The 15,749-nt window shown below is 41.3% G+C and overlaps 1 protein-coding gene across 6 annotated transcripts in view; it reads right to left on the bottom strand.

Annotated features, from left to right (window-relative positions):
- FILIP1 (filamin A interacting protein 1) overlaps positions 1 to 15,749 on the bottom strand; it is a 102,952-nt gene that overhangs the window by 4,383 nt on the left and 82,820 nt on the right. For 2 of the 6 annotated variants that reach the window (XM_027892387.1, XM_027892385.1), the window contains exons 2-3: positions 10,980 to 13,785; positions 2,903 to 4,119 (exon numbers count right to left, since the gene is read on the bottom strand). In XM_027892387.1, the coding sequence (XP_027748188.1) occupies positions 3,913 to 4,119; positions 10,980 to 13,670 (2,898 nt within the window). In that variant the 5' untranslated portion in view covers positions 13,671 to 13,785 and the 3' untranslated portion in view covers positions 2,903 to 3,912. Of the gene's footprint in view, positions 1 to 2,901; positions 4,120 to 10,979; positions 13,788 to 15,749 lie in introns of those variants that run through there. The other 4 variants (XM_027892381.1, XM_027892383.1, XM_027892382.1 and 1 more) reach the window with 4 other exon arrangements.

Below are 15,749 nucleotides of genomic sequence, written 5' to 3'. Positions count from 1 at the left end.
TTGTCCTTTTGGTACTTCTGACATCACTCTCTTGTGTTCATCCTTCGATGCTGTATGAAGGTGAGCTCATGCTCCACTCTTCCGCACAGTGGGGCACTGCTAAGATCTTGCTCCTCTTCTCTGCTGCCCTTTTCATTAAACTGGAAGAACTTCTTATGCTGGAGACCACTATTGCTTTGTTATGTTTGGTTGAAATTGGTTGATGTGTTCAGTGTTATTCATCAGGGAAGGACAGATGGAACGATGGATGAACACAGACACTTCATCTTATAAGCTTTTTTTTTTTCACAAAAGGCTGGGCTCAAAGGCAGCCTTTGGAACAGGGACATGAAAACAGGGGGGCTCCCTCCTCCTAGTTCAATATTCTGACCACTCAACCACTCACTTGTTTCTGCTCAGTGAATACTGAAGCACTTCATGCAGAACGGCACAGCCTTCAAAAGGAGGGAGTAAGAATGCCACCTTCTTCCCCCCCTCAGTCTGTCAGTGCCATTGGTGAACCTGCCCGCAGCTGATGTGGATTTGAGTCTCCTCAGATATTGGTGGGAAGGGGGATCTGTCTCCTACATTTGAAAAAAGGTTTCAATCAAAGACTTTTTAAAATAAGCAGCACTACCCCTGCATTTCTGTGGTATTTATCTACTAGGAAGCATTCATGATTCCACAGTCATTTTAGAACAGCCGCTGGTTTCCTGTGCCTTCCTTCTTTCTTTTTCTGGCTTGAGAGCCTGGAACTAAGCTATGTCGAAGCTAGCCTTTCTTCTTTTTGCCAGATTCCTTTTAATTCAGATCAGTTCCCCAGTTAAGTTCAAACACTTGTGCCAGCTCAAGGGACAACCACATGTTAAGTGACTGAGTACTTTCTTGGCTGGAGGTGACAAAGACAGGACCACAGCTTTTCACTATAGTGTGGGATTACATCCCGACTTTAAGTGACCATGAAATTGTGGCTTGACTTAGAAGGCCTTAGAAGAAATACAGGACTACCTGGTTATGGATCTTGGTGAGGTTCAGAGGCTGCAGTTCTAGAGTTAACTCACAACAGAAACAGTGACTAGACAAAGGCAGTGGAAGAACATCAAGAAGATCTTCAAGATGCCTCTGGGGCTTAGGCATTGTCTTTAGACTTGGTTGTTTAAACTGCCTTCTGGAGCTGACCTACTGAATGGAGAATCTTACCATACTCACTAAACTTAACTGCCTTCAGATTTAGAGGAAATTCCAATATAATACAGTTACACTTCAAATGTTAAGATTTCTGAACTATAGGCTTTCTTTTTTCTTCATCTTAGCCTTCTTCTACCTTTAAGAAACAAGTATGAGTTCAATTATAACAGATGTTAAAAGTTATAACTAAATACCTATTTATAGCTAACAGTTAAACCAGCTGCCTGATTCCAACTCTTTAGGTTTCTGCTGTGGAGTGAAAGTTTCTTTTTTTTTTTGTGCTCCCCCTGGGAAAAATAACAGGATCGTCAGTCTGACCTGTCTGGAATTTCTCTAATCTGTCTCATCAAATCCTACTGACTCCACAGGAGCAATCCCCAGATTGTGCCTGCAGTTCTGGCTCTAGTTGAACCATTCTGTGTGCTCTGGATTTCAGGTACTGTGAGGCTGGCTTGTTTCTTCAGGTGAATTATTTTCTTAAACCTCAAACAAAAACAAATTTTTCAACCACAGGCACGCACAGAACATTGCCTTGGGTGCAGCGACAGTTAACTAAGTTTCTTTGACATAAGGAAGGCTTAAGGCAGCTGTAGTTCATCACTGTATCAAGCCACATTAGCTTGGGGCTCATGTTCACAATATTATTTAAATGACTGTTTTGACCTTAAGACTTGCTTCAGTGCCAGTATTTAGAGTGAATATCCAGCAGAAAGCTCTTAAAAATGTGTTTTCTTCAAACATCTGTTAAAAAGTCCGTGTTACAACAAGAACAGCAAGATCTCAGCAACAATTTATTGACATACTGAGGCTTTCAAGTGATAAGAATTACTTGAGATCATCTGATGTACTTCTGAAACTCACATTGCTTGATAATTCCAGTTTTCAAGTTTTATCTGAAATACTGAATAGGGTGTTAGGAAAAATGCTACAAATATTAATCTGATTTTTGGATGCCATAGGAAGCAGAACCTTAAAATTAACAGGTATTGTAGATACTACATTGCAAAAAAAACCCCAAACCAACATACTTTTTTTTGATGTGACAAAAAAATTCCCTTCATACAAATAATAAAATACCAGCTTTATGGTCAGCTAATTGCTATATCTGAATCTTAAACTGGAGAGCAATGCAAAGCACAGACTGAAAACTAAACACTGCTTGGATTGAGTATAATTTTGTTGACCTTCTGTGACCAATTCTTTCAGCAAATCTCTTCTCCCAGACAAAAATCCATTTCATGTTTCACCCACTGGTGCATTTTCCTTTTGGTGAATTGTATTTATTATTTATGGGTGGTCTTCCCGCCTTGCTTTCTGAAAGCTGTTTCAGCCACTGGGTCCTTCACAGCTCGCTGAGATGGTTGAAGCATTATACAAACTTTAAACCGATCACTTATCGGTCTGCTTGGCTCCATTTCTTTTGGATGAGACTTTCTTCTGTGGAAATTGATTGCTTAATGGACATGTCTTTTAATAACTTTACTGTTAATAAATAAACAATCATGACAATCATGGGCATCCACACTATTTCCATGCTGGAACAATTCCTTAGAACATGCTTAAAAAATGCAAGCATATAAATGAGGAAATTACAAAGAAGGAAGGAAAAACAATGCATCACCATGGTATTGTGAGGCAATCTGTGTTTATGACAAAATATTATAAAGAACTGAAAAATGAGAGTAACTTCCTTGTCATACCCTCTCTCTTTCACTGTCTCTACCTGTCTGTGCCACCAGCCATCTGTATTGACTTCCCCTCTAAGACATACAGATGCTTGACAACTAAGGTTTAAATATAAGACCCCAGCAAAGAAAACAACGACTGGAAAACTAGTCAGGTCAACGTAGTGAATTGCTTCATAGTGCTAGTGGTCTTTGGAGCAGGCACTGATTTTAGCCAAATCAGTGTTTCTTCATCTTTTGCTAAAGACTAAACACTTGTTGGCTCACGTTGCTTCATCTGAGCCCTGAGCTGGCAGTACTCAGTGTGTGTAAGTCAGGGACCTGGTTTTGAGTACTGTCTACATATGTTAATCCCCTCTGGAAGAATTAAGTTGGTGCTTAACAGTGCTGCTGCCAAACATTGTGCTACATCCCTATGCCCCTGAATTAAGTAACTATTTTGAGAAAGCACCTCACCACTGAGAAACACTGACTTGGATGGGAGGCTCCTAGAGAGAAGGCGGGTCACACAGTGCCCATTCTTTCTCTCTTCCCCTCCCTCCCACAGCTGAGGTACTAGCTTTCAGTAAAACAGGACCTCAGGTCCACTGTCTCCTGGCATTTCTTCCCTAGGCCAAGTGGCATTTCAATAATGTGATCACAGGCAGGAAGGAAAGTGTCCCATGCAGCAGCAAAGGTGGAAAGTGATCCATTAACGTGGAAGACAAACAGTAAAAGTGAACCAACTTCCTTCAAATGACCACATCCATTATTAAGACTTTCTGAACTAGATTAATAACCTAGTGTAGCTGCACCATTCCCACTTCCGAGACTGAAAATCTTCCTGGCGTACAAGAACTGCCTTTATGATGGCTTTTTTTTTCTTTTTTAAACTGGAGTTCAAGAAAAAAAAAAAGGATGTTGTTACTTAAGTAGTCAGTGCACACACTTATTAGTTTTTTGTAAGTGACAGCTGTAGGACTTCGTTAGTACAGGCAAACGTGAGCAACTACACAGACAGGGGGGCTGACTTCCATGGGAGCAGTAAAACCTGCAGAACGTACCCCCTGAGCCACTGCCATCAGCCCTGACCCCCGCCCAGGGAGGCAGAGCTGCTGGCTGAAGATTTCTTCAGTTCTATTTTCATAGACTGAGTCTCGGCACGAGGCTCGAATTTTGTCACATTTCCTGCTCCCGGGGCTGCCACTACTGACTTTCCTGCTTTCATACCTTTTGACACAGGAATGCGAGTGGGTGTAGGTCTCGGGGATGACCCATCCTGTCCTGTCTGCAAAAGAGAGAGATGGAGAAAAATGTCATGAATAGAGGACTTTTTCTTCTCAAATATGCTTACCTTACACTTTTCATTGGTTCTTCATTTATCTCTTAAGCAACACTATTCCAAATCATACCCATTAGCATAAGTAATGTTCACATTTGGAATCTGGCTGTGGCACACGTACTGCTAGAATATGGCTGAAGGTACAGTTTCAATGAGTTTCCCAGATCTGAGCTTCAGTGTTTTGGATCAAGATGGGATCAGGATGGGAATCCTTGCAAAACTCCCATTTCACAGCGCAACACAGTGCAGGTTGACCTTAGAGGATACTAGAACACTGGCTTAGTTCTCAGACAGGTACAATATTAGCATTGTGTACAGAGACTAACAAGGTCCTCAAAACAGTACAGCCACGTAAGGCTAACGTTGAACCCAGGGTAACTGCCATATTTTCAGAGCTGGTGCACGATCGCTTAGCATTACAGATAAAACTGAATTTTACTTCCCAAAGTATGCTGGGGTCATGGCTGGGGCCGCTTATCTCTGCACTGGAGGAGCAGGGGGGGTTGAGAGAAAGAGACAGAGCAAAGACTGGGATTTCCTTTTCTTGTTGATGTGGTAGGAAGGATGTAGGAAAAGGCTCTCCCCCTCTAGGCCTACCCACAGCTTGATGGACTCTCATGAAGGCAAATCAGCGAACCCAGATTTCCAGGGATACCTCATGGCAGTGTGGACATGGTTGTTTTACTGTTTCTGCCAATCTGCTGCCCTGGACAACAGCCTACCAAGCACACTTATCCTCAAGTGTGAGTACTTGAGAATTAAAAAAAGAACACCATAAAAATAGCCTAAGTGGTTGGCCTGGGGCTGGCAGACCCCCCACACAGCTCATGTGCCCTCCTGGAGCCCAAGCCAGAGGCCAGGACAGAGCTATCCCATAGCTTTGAAATTGCAATCAGTTCATATGGTTAGGCAACTGAATCCCACCCTGTAAACACACAAGGAGTACTTGGATAGGATGAAAGATTCAAAAGGGCGAACTGCATTTTCTGTCTCTGTTGGCCAGATAATGATGCATATACTCTGCAAGGTCAAAATTGGAAGCTACCCCCTATGATCCATGACCTAAAGAGAATACTTCTAAACATGACAGCTCTGAAAGTAAACTGGGCTTTATCTCCTGCAGTGTGCAATACAGACACACATGTTAATTGTGACAGCTTCAGTGTCTCTGCTGACTTTCATATGTGACTGTTTTCTGTTCAGATAATGGATGAAGACTTTGATCTAATGAAAGAGAACAATTCTCATAAGGTCCTGGAATTCTAGCTAGACCCATCTGCTGAATTACTAAACCCTGCAACTTATGACATATAAGCAAAATAAAACTACTGAAATAGATCGGATTAGGGGATCATGTCAGCTGAAACATGCACTTGCACATTTTAATTAAAAATGCTCTTAAAAATGCTCAGTGAAGGAGCACTTTTCTCTCAAACATTTTTCAGTCAGTATCATCAGAGCTTTCTGTCTGTATCCTGAGTAGCCAAAGGAAAACTATTCCTTAATCTTCTAAGAACAGTTCAAAACCCCATGTGTACACTCAAAAAAAATCACAATTGGAAAACTTGAATGCGGTCTGCTTGACAGGAAGGAAGCCATTTTCAATAACTAAGAGCAACATTTACAATAGCAGTGTAAAGGCTAATATGGAACTCACATGTAGATGTCAAAACAAGTTAGGGCCATACAATTCTGTAGGGCAAAACATGCAAATGCATTCCATCAGCCTTGGAAAATATGTCAACATCCCAGGGAACCCAAATGACAAACATCTTGTACTCCCTGAAAGAGTTTCACAGTGTGTAAACATGAGGCAATCAAATGGAGTAGCTGGAATCTCAGGCATTTCTTCAGCTTTATTCACATGTAAATTATTAACTGAGGATTTGGGCGCTTTCAAGTTACTCATTTCAAGCCTAAATCACTCAAAAGCACTTTGAAAAGGACTCTGACTTGCTTTAAATTTCTTAGTTGCCTTCCTTACAGCATACTAACATGTTCATCCTATGGAAGCTAATGCCTGCTTCACACGCAGCTGCTTAAGTATTTTGTGCTTGCCAAGTGAAATGGCACAAAGGTGCCTCTCCAGTCTGCAGTCCCCACGGGTGCGTGATGGGGCAGGCAAGCAGAGGACACTCTCCCTGTGTCAGTCCTGTCTGCCAGAAAACCCACACGGCTCTCTCGTCTCTTCGTCATTCCTTCCAAGAACCAAGCTCTAGACCATTCCTTCCCAGCTCTGTTGGTCTGCAGGCTGCTGCCTTTTGCTTGATCCAGGAATGTGGCTCCAAACAGAAAGGAACTCTTACATAGCTGGTATGGAGCGCCGGAGATGAGACCCATGGGATGCTGGGTGATGCGGGCTGGCTCTGAGCTACTGAGGCAGTAAGTGGTGTTGGAACACCAAGGGGACCCAAGTGAGGTTACTAAAGGCATTACTGAGAGTGAGATGAACATTCACAGCTGCTAGGTTGGTTCAGTCAATCATCAGCCCTCACCAAGGACACTGGCAGGTGTATTAACCTGTGAAGCTGCAGTAAGGCTGGACAGTCCCATTAAAGGAAGAAAAGCAATTTGAATGTACAGATCATTTAGCATGTTTTAGCAGTTTGTAACAGATCTTGCTTGTAACAGATCTTGCTTAGTGCATTTTACTGACACACACCAGTGCTTTCATGCATACATTGACTTCTGGAACAAAGGTGATTTTCAGCATTTGTTCCTGATCAGATCAGGGCCCAGCTTACCCTGGACAGAAACGGTTCAGTTCAGTGACCAGCAGACACCTAGTACAACTTGAGATGCCCTGGGCTACTCAAGCTATGTGCACAGAGCTGGTAGATAAGCCACAGGACCCAAGGAGACATGCAATCTCTGATACAGCAGCTGAAAGTTAGGTAGACACTTAAAATTACACTAAAAAAGTATGTTTAGGCAATTGAATCGTGAAAGGGTGGGACTGGAGATTTAGCCGGTACAGTCAGTGGAGCCCAATGGGCAATTCAGCTCATGCTGAAGCTAACCATGTCTCAGGTGAAATCACACCCCAGTCTCCATGGAGCCAGCATGCAGGCCTCAGCGCTGACAAGGGGAATGATGACTACAGGGTGACTCAGTTGCCCACACTGATGCATCCTGTGCCATCTGAGGTATCCCATCAGCTGCCATAGCAGAAAGGTACAGGTCTGTGCTATACCTCCCAGCCTCATGTGTGTGTTTCCACTGCCACAGGACACACAGCCAGCACCACACACCTCTGCACGAGCAAGTGAGCTGACCCCTGGATCTCCAGCAGCAGTAGCAGCTCTAGCAGATGCTTACCGCATATCTGGGATACCTACAAAGAGCTACATTTAGATGTGGAGCTCATACTAAATGCTGCCCAAATGAAAGTAGCCTTATAGCTGCATAAATGTGTGTCCAGTTCTCTCTGGCACCCAACAGTCTCTCAGCTGTGCCTTCCTGCCCCGGTCACAGGACATGCTGCATGGTTGGTGCTGTGCCACTATGCTGGCTCTGCTGCAGCCAGGATTCCCTCTGCTTCCTGCAAATTTGCATGGCACTGAAGTCACTGTGTACCCTGGCAGCATAAACAGCTGGCACTGATGCCAGGCTTGTAGGAGGTGGGGAGCGCAGGGATTAAGTGATTATAGGACTGACACCTATCCTGGTAGCCAAAGAAGATCCGAATTCACCAGCAATACTACAACCAAATATAAGGCCTGAATCAAAAACAGGATGTAGGCACCACAGTTTGTTTGGGGTTTTGTCCACAAAGAATATTTGTTTTTATTCTGTGGGATTTTTACTGTAAACTGTATGAACTCTGCTGGGAACAGGAATTCGAGCCAATGTGCTAAGGCAAGACTAACAACCAGGCTACAGTTTCAGCCTCATTTTGGTCTCAATATCCTGTGTGGTCCACCTGTAATTAAAAAATAATCTCCTAGGTCTGCTAGGGTATTTCAAGTATCTCCCTAAGAGTGGGTTTGACTCTAATCAAGCTAAGGAGAACCAACACCCCATTTTTCTACTTCCGTAGGAACTGTCCAAATCCATAGGCTGCCATAGAAAAGGCAACTACTGCTTTAGGGTTTGGTTCTTTTTTTTTTTTTTTCATCAAAGTGGTGATGGTTCTGTTAAATGCAGAATTCAATCCAACTGATCAAACAGTCTCCATCACATCAGCTCCTGCCATGGAGACCCCTGTGGGACTGGTGTGATGAGACCTGCTGTTCAGCTGGCCAGCCCTGGGCTTGTCCAGCAGGCACAACACAAAGCACTTCCAAAACATTTGAGTCCAGTGAGTCCCGGTGCCAGTGAAGATACTGTCACTGATTGGTGCCTTGTTTGATTTTTTTTTACTAAGTGCTCAAAAATTTCCCATGTTTTCCTTCAGATGCCTGTGGCTTTCTGTGGACAGAGTCTCATTTTATATAACAAAATATAAATCTCTAGATACTCTACAGAGAGTATGTCAGTGTAAATCAATACAACCAGAACCCCTCTTAATCCATGGGATTCATGGGATTCAAAAATCATGAAAGTTCACAATGAAATCACAGACTCTGGTTTTGGACTCACATATACAGAGGGACACCACAGTTCAGGCTGAACATTTAAAAGTACTGTCTGTGCACTTGCAGTACTGAAGATTACTCTGTAAATTCAAATGGGAAAAACTAAATGTTTTCAAACAGGAAAACAGCAACTGTAAATCTGTTATAGGAACAGATGGGAGCTAGGAATTTCAGACTTCCCGTTTGTAGCTTGGCACTGCATTAGCACATTGTACAAAGCATCTTGGATGAGGAACATTAAGACAAAAATTAAACCCAGTGAGCTAAAGAAAGCAGCTGCGTATCAGTTTGTCTTGTTTGATTTTATTATTTTAAACGTTCAAAATTGCATCAGTGTTGGTTTCTGCTAGGGTTACTGAGTAAATTATCAGATACTTGTTTTTTCTAACTGTAAAGTTTTCATTTGCAAAACAGATGGGGAATACGCAACTTGTTGTTTTCTTTTTGTTTCTTTTTTTTTTTTTCTTTTTTTTTTTTCTTTTTTCCCCAGGAGTCTGGGGAGGAAAAGGCACATTTGGGCTTGTTTGAAGTTGCCTGCTTATCTGACTAGGGACATTAAAAAGCAGAGGGAAGCATAAGATAAAGTAAATCTTATGGTTGAGCTATTTTCCTTACATTGCAAATCAGGGAGGATGAAGTGAAGAAAGAAGCCAGATTTTAGCCAGAAAAAAGAAAAAAAAAAAGAAAAAAAAAAAAAGTTTTGTCTGCCATGGATCAGTGCATCATCACAGTAGAGACAGACATCTAGTTAAAAAGAAAAGTTTAAAAACAAGTTTTCCAAGCTTCTGAGAGACAAAGGAGTTTGTAAATTAATTAATTCAAGACTTTTTAAAAAATGAACAGTTGCCTCTAATATGTAGGAAAGCACTGCACAGTAAATGTACAACAATACACATATATGCGAGGAGAGAGATAGCACATGTGCAACCCCAAACAGATCTCTATGATGAATGCAAGTTTTCTTAATATCAGAAGGCTTAAATGGGAATGGCAGCCTCTCCGCAAAGGTGTGGAAGTGTATCTTAAATGTATATTTCAGCTTGGAGATGGCTGAAGAGGCATGTTGTAGGGGTCTGCAGACTCCTGAGCTGCATGGGCAAACAAACAGTGGATGTCTGTTCAGTATTTGTCAAGATACAAGAAAGAGGCTGTAAACAATGAAGGTATTGCATAAAAGGTATTGAACAAAAGAGCATCTCTTCCAAAGCCCACAACTGAATTCACTGCCCCCTGATGTTGTGGAAACAACGGTATAAATGAGTTCAAAAAGTAATTTAAAGAATAAATAGAAGAAAACTCAGCCACGGTCTATTAAAGACAAAGATGTTGCTACAGGCCTTGGTTCAAAAAGAAATAACCACCTATTGCCAAAAACTGGGAACAGACGCTGAGAGGAACATTACTGTGTGTTTACCCACTTAAAATAATCTTCCCCTAAGCATCTGTTGCAGACTCTGTCTAGCTAAATAAGTTTTTGGACTAATACAGTACTGATGGTTTTCTGCTTCGGTTAAATTCTTCTTTCCCAGGGTATTTCTAACTAAAGGAACACAAAACTGCATCCAGTAATAAACTGGGGGAAGGATTATCAATAAATATTGTCGACTGTGGTTAAAGACAGAGATGAGAAACTGATATAAGTAGGAAAAGCAAGCTGGGGTACCACCACAGAAGCCCAGAGAGAAAGCAGAACAAAAAATATGTTAGAGGAAGACTATTGTATTGCAGAAGTTCAGAGGAACAAATATTCACTGGCTGAAAGAGGCTTGGAGCTGTAAGCAATGATAATATGTCTCCTTACTTATTCCTTTGGACTTCAGTATTAGAGCAGACATTAACTGAATTATAACTATAATGGGATTATACAAAAGAAACACCAGCCTGCATGATCAGTCTAAAGACCTGCCAGCCGGGCCAAAAAACATGAAGAGTATTTTCAAAAGTCAGAAATTGCACTCACCGAAAATAAAAAATGAGTTTCCTACTCTGTCATCTCCATCATTCTTTGCCTCTCTCTCTCTCACTTGCAATTTTACTGGATTGCCATTAAGAAAATAACTTGAAAGTAACTTTGAAGGGACTTCCTAATTAAACTCATATCTGAAACAAATGTAGAGAAGTCAAGAGTTTCTCCTCACCTCACCCATTTTCCTGCTGGTGTCTCAAATCCAAACTACAGTTGCCCTTCTCCTTACCATGAGGACTACATCGTGAGAGTAGGCTGCTTACCACTGATTGTGTTCCTCGGGTGGAAGACATTGTAACAGGCGTTATAGTGATGGTACTTGTCACCTTGCTCGCTGCGGGTCGCGAGGACAGGTTGTTTCGAGGTGATCGAAGGACGGTACCGGTCACAACTTCTTTCTCTGCTGCTATGTTCACTGGTCTCACTGTTATCACAGGACTCGCACCATCAGGTGCAGCACTGGGAGAACGTTTAAACTGGGAACCTAAGTGGATGTGGATTTTGTTGTCTTCTGTCGTAATAATGTTGGCGTTGGCATTGTACTTGCGGATTGGAGTTGGGACAGTTTGCTTTTCTGGTGTTACTTTGAAGACAGCCCTTCCCATGGTCATGTCTTGTGACTGTGGGGAGACAGAGATCTCTGCTGGTGCTGCAGATGTTGATACTGTCATAATCTGAATTGGCGACACAGGTCTGTCAGCGAAAGGTGCTCTCCCTCCCTCTGGGGACTTTTCCCTGGAGAACGTTGTTATAGTGACTGGAGACATAGAACGATCTGGGCCCATGGGACTTTCACTGCCTTTTCCTTTTTGTGGCATAACGTTTGGAGAGGGAATAATGGTTATTCGTGGCTTCTGATTTCCCAAAGTAGGAATGACAGTGGTACTTGAAAAAAATTCCTCTGCGGTTGGACTGGTTATCTCCAGAGTTGCTGTGCTGTTCTCATGGTCTGGTGTCACCCGAATATGAAGAGGTTGACCCTGTTTTGGTGAAAGGACAACCTCTCCAGGATGTGCTGGACTACTGTGGGTCCGGGTTCCTTTATCAGGAGTTGCCTGAGCCCCAGTTTCCCTCTTTTTCATCCACGGTATCCAAGATTTCCTCATAGCAAGCTCGTTTGCTGCTGGAGGGTATCTCTCGAGCACTGAAGAACGCTCCATGGGTTTTTTCAGACCTACCTGTCGCAGATTGCTCATGATATGATTCTCCTCCTGGAAGGATTTCCTTATAAACACTGCTGGAGTTTCTTCTTCTGCCGCTTCGTTGCTTACGGCATCTGTCTGCACGCCAGTGGATGTCACAGGGACATCGACCATTCTTCGGCCATTTATGCTGGGCCTCAGAGCACGGCTGTAACGCTTAGAAAGCTCCAGCTCTCTTGTTAGGTTCAGAACTTCCTGCCCCATGCTCTTGTTCTTGTTTTCTTCTTCCATGAACCTTTGCTGCAGAACTGAATAATCAACTTGGAGCTGAGAAAGCTGGTCTTCTTTGTTCATCAGCTCATGGATTTTTTCCTTAAGAGCTTGAACTTCTGCTTTCAAATCTCTGCTTTTGGCCTCTTCCAGACGAAACCTGTGCCTCAGCTCTGCCTCCTGGCTCACCACTTCACCTTTTTCTATTGCTTTGGTTTTGGCAATCTGGAGTTTCATCTCCTCCAACTGTTGAGAAAGAAAGTTAGCTTTATCCTGCTCAGTCCTAAATTTCTGCTCTAGCTGATCATATTCATCTTCTGTCTTCATCAAATCTCCTTCAACCACTTCCAATTGTTTGAGACGTTTTTTCAGTCTTTCAATTTCAACGGTGAGTTCCTTAATCTTGTTGTCCTCATGACAACCATGCTCTGGTCCTTTCCTGGTTCGACCTCTTGTAATTTCTCTTTCTACCTCCTCCACACCATCAATTCTTTTCTTTAACAAGTCAACTCTACAGCTTAGTTGAGAGGATTTTTCTTCTTCACTTCTCAGTTTGCCAATTAACTCATCTCTTTCCTTTGTCAAACTAGACACTTTTTCCTCCATTTCAGATTTCAGTTTCAAAAATTTCTTACTTTCTTCTATCAATTTCTCTGTTACATCCATAACTTTCCCTTGTTCAACTTTAAAATTCTTGTTTAGACCCTCAACCTTTTTTTCCTCCTGTTTTATTTTTTCCATCATATTTTTTCGTTCATCAACCAACATTACAGTAAACGACTTCAGCTTTGTAAGGTCATCTTTTAGGCTTATTTCAGCCTTCTCCAACTTGCTTTCTGATGTCTCAAGGTCCTTCACTCGAGTCTTTACCACTTCCAACTCATTTATCAAATCCTTAGTCAAATTCTTTTCTTTCTCCAAGTTTAAGTGTAGCTGAGTGCATTCAGACTTGCTTTTACTGAATGCCTCTTCCAGCTTCTCTAGTTCTGACATTCTTTTCTGCAGTTTTTCCACTTCAAGTTTCAACTCTTTGCTATGGTGCTCCTCCTCTTGCAGTTTATTTTTCAGCTCTTTGCACTGGGATTCAGTTTTTGTGATCTCTTCATCTTTGCCCTCCATTTCCAGCACACGCTTGCGGAGGTTTTCCACTTCTGCCATTAAGCTAGAGTTCCCACATTCCCCTTTTGCTATTTTATCTCTTAGTTCTTGAAGTTCCTCCTCAGCTCTTTGAAGATTTTTGTTAGTTTCTTCCAGTTCCTCTATTCTGCGAGTCAACCCCACTAGTTTAAGCCTTAGCTGTCTATTATGTGACTCTTGATTAGCCAGTTTAGCAGTCATCTCCTCATGTTCTTGAGAAAACGATGAAGTTTTGTGTTCAAGTTCTGCCTCTAACTTCATCAGTTTTTGTCCATCTTCTTTAGTTTTTGCACTAATAATTTTAAGCTTTTCGTCTTCTTCTTTTAGTTTTTGGGTTAAGTCCTGTATTTTCTGGCTTTGTTGACCAAGTTGTTCTATATGCATTTGTCTTTCATCCACCAGCATGAGTGCAAATGATTTGAGCTTGACTAGTTCTTCTCTTAGTTTATTGATTCTCTTTGTATGTTCCTTCTCCTTCCGGGCTTGATAGACCTTCTCCTGCTCAAGAAGTTTCTTCAACCTGAAACAAGTTAGAAGAGATGCGTTAAACTATTATATATGTGTGTGTGTGTATGTATTTCTCCATTTTAAAAATCACCTTTGTTTTACCTTTTTTTTTTTTTTATTTCAGGTTGTCTTGCAAGAAATCACAGAATAACTTCCTACTGCAGTTACATTCCCAAATCCAATATTTTAAATTAAAATAGTTAAATGAAAAATGTATAAAATCATCTAGAAATCTGAAACACAGTGAAATTTTATACATTATAGATAAAAAATACATCTGGTTTTAATTTCTTTCTATTTATTTCTCTATTAGAATGAAGTTGGTAAAAGTATATAATATTCCAACAGGACAGGTATTATCTATTCACCAATCCATTTATATCAAACTTCTTTTACAAGGTGGATTCCTTCTTATGTCTTGCATATAGAAAAATGCATAAAGATAAAAAATGAAAACTAATTGCCATATGCAGCCACACGTAAATGGACCAATCCTGGTTATAAATAAACCAGCAGGATAGAAGATTACATTAGCACTCAACTGATAATTATCTGAGCATCACAAGCATACAAAATTAGCAAGAAGATAAATTTGGCAGCACACTGACTGTTGTGTTAAAAAGTTTCTTCCTCTAAACACATTTCCATTTAGTAGATTTTGCAAACCACAAAGATCAGACTTAATCAAACCTTTGGCTACAGCTAACCTCATCTGGAAAATCCTCCTCTCTATATGGTATGTAAAGGTGTATTTTCACTATAAAAGCTCACAATACACAAATTACATGTATCCTTAGAAAGATAATTTTCCAGCCTTACCCATGGAACATGGAGAAATTATTAGTAATGTAAGTATTTTATAACTGTGATTTATATTCAGGATATGTTGACATCAGCAGAGGAAGTTCCTGAACATGTTAAGTTCCTGAAGTTCCTGAACAGGATGATCTCAGAGGTCTTTTCCAGTCTAGTTGATTCTATGATTCTGTGTTGTAAGGAAGGATTTCTGAGGATGGTGATCCTCAATTGACAAAGAGGTACAGATAACACACGGATGTATCCCCTACCAATCTAAGAGCTTTAATGTAAAAGCAGCACTCCAACTTGGAAAGACAGAGGTACACATGCTGAATTTACTATGAAATGGTGTTTTCCAAACCACTGTCATAGTACTTACAACTCCCATATACCCTATCAAGACGTGTGTTGATTGAAATCCACTTGCTTTGCTTACCATATTGTCTGAAGCTTTTCAGCTTCTTTTTTACAAAGGAGATACACATCAAAGTGATAATAGTAAAGCAATTTATGCCTCTTAACCGACTTGCAATAACTGGAACATTCATATCTTAGCAAAGATAAACTTTTATCGGTATTTTTATCTAAAATACTGGACTGTAGATGGTAGTGGGTGAAGCACAGATATAACATTCCCCTCTGCTACCCCAGCAATGAAGCAGTGCCAAGGACTCTGGGGCACAGTGTCATACACAGAGGATGTCTCCCAAAGCCCTCACCTGAACTCTAAACTCATAACAGCCACATTAACTTGGTACTCCAGCAACTGTTAATGTTTCACTCCTTGCTCCTTAGGGACCAGAACAAAGAGGAACTGGAAAGAAAAGCTATAAGAAAAGAGAAGGAAGTCAGAAAGCAGAACACAGGATGCAGTAGGTAGGGAAGGAGAAGGCTGAAGAATGCATTTGAAAACAAGAGTCGGATAGAATGTGGGAGTAAGAGAATAGTAGGAACCAGTGGGAGAGAGAAAAACAAACAAACCTTACAGCCAACCTTGCTGGGTCACAGATTACTCTCTCAAAAAAAAAATTCTCTTTAGCTTTGGCATCTCTTTGGAAAGGACTGAAAAGACACACTGATGAATGGGTCAAGTTAAAATATCAAAAGGTAAAAAAAGACCCACTGTCACTCAAAGCATGCACTTTTCACACTGAAGAAGGAACTTTATTGGCATGCAAT

The sequence above is a fragment of the Empidonax traillii genome, unplaced genomic scaffold, assembly GCF_003031625.1.
Source record: "Empidonax traillii isolate 1590-97213 ecotype Southwest subspecies unplaced genomic scaffold, ASM303162v1 scaffold348:size657943, whole genome shotgun sequence".
NCBI lineage: Eukaryota > Metazoa > Chordata > Aves > Passeriformes > Tyrannidae > Empidonax > Empidonax traillii.
This window is presented reverse-complemented; position numbering and strand designations above follow the sequence as displayed.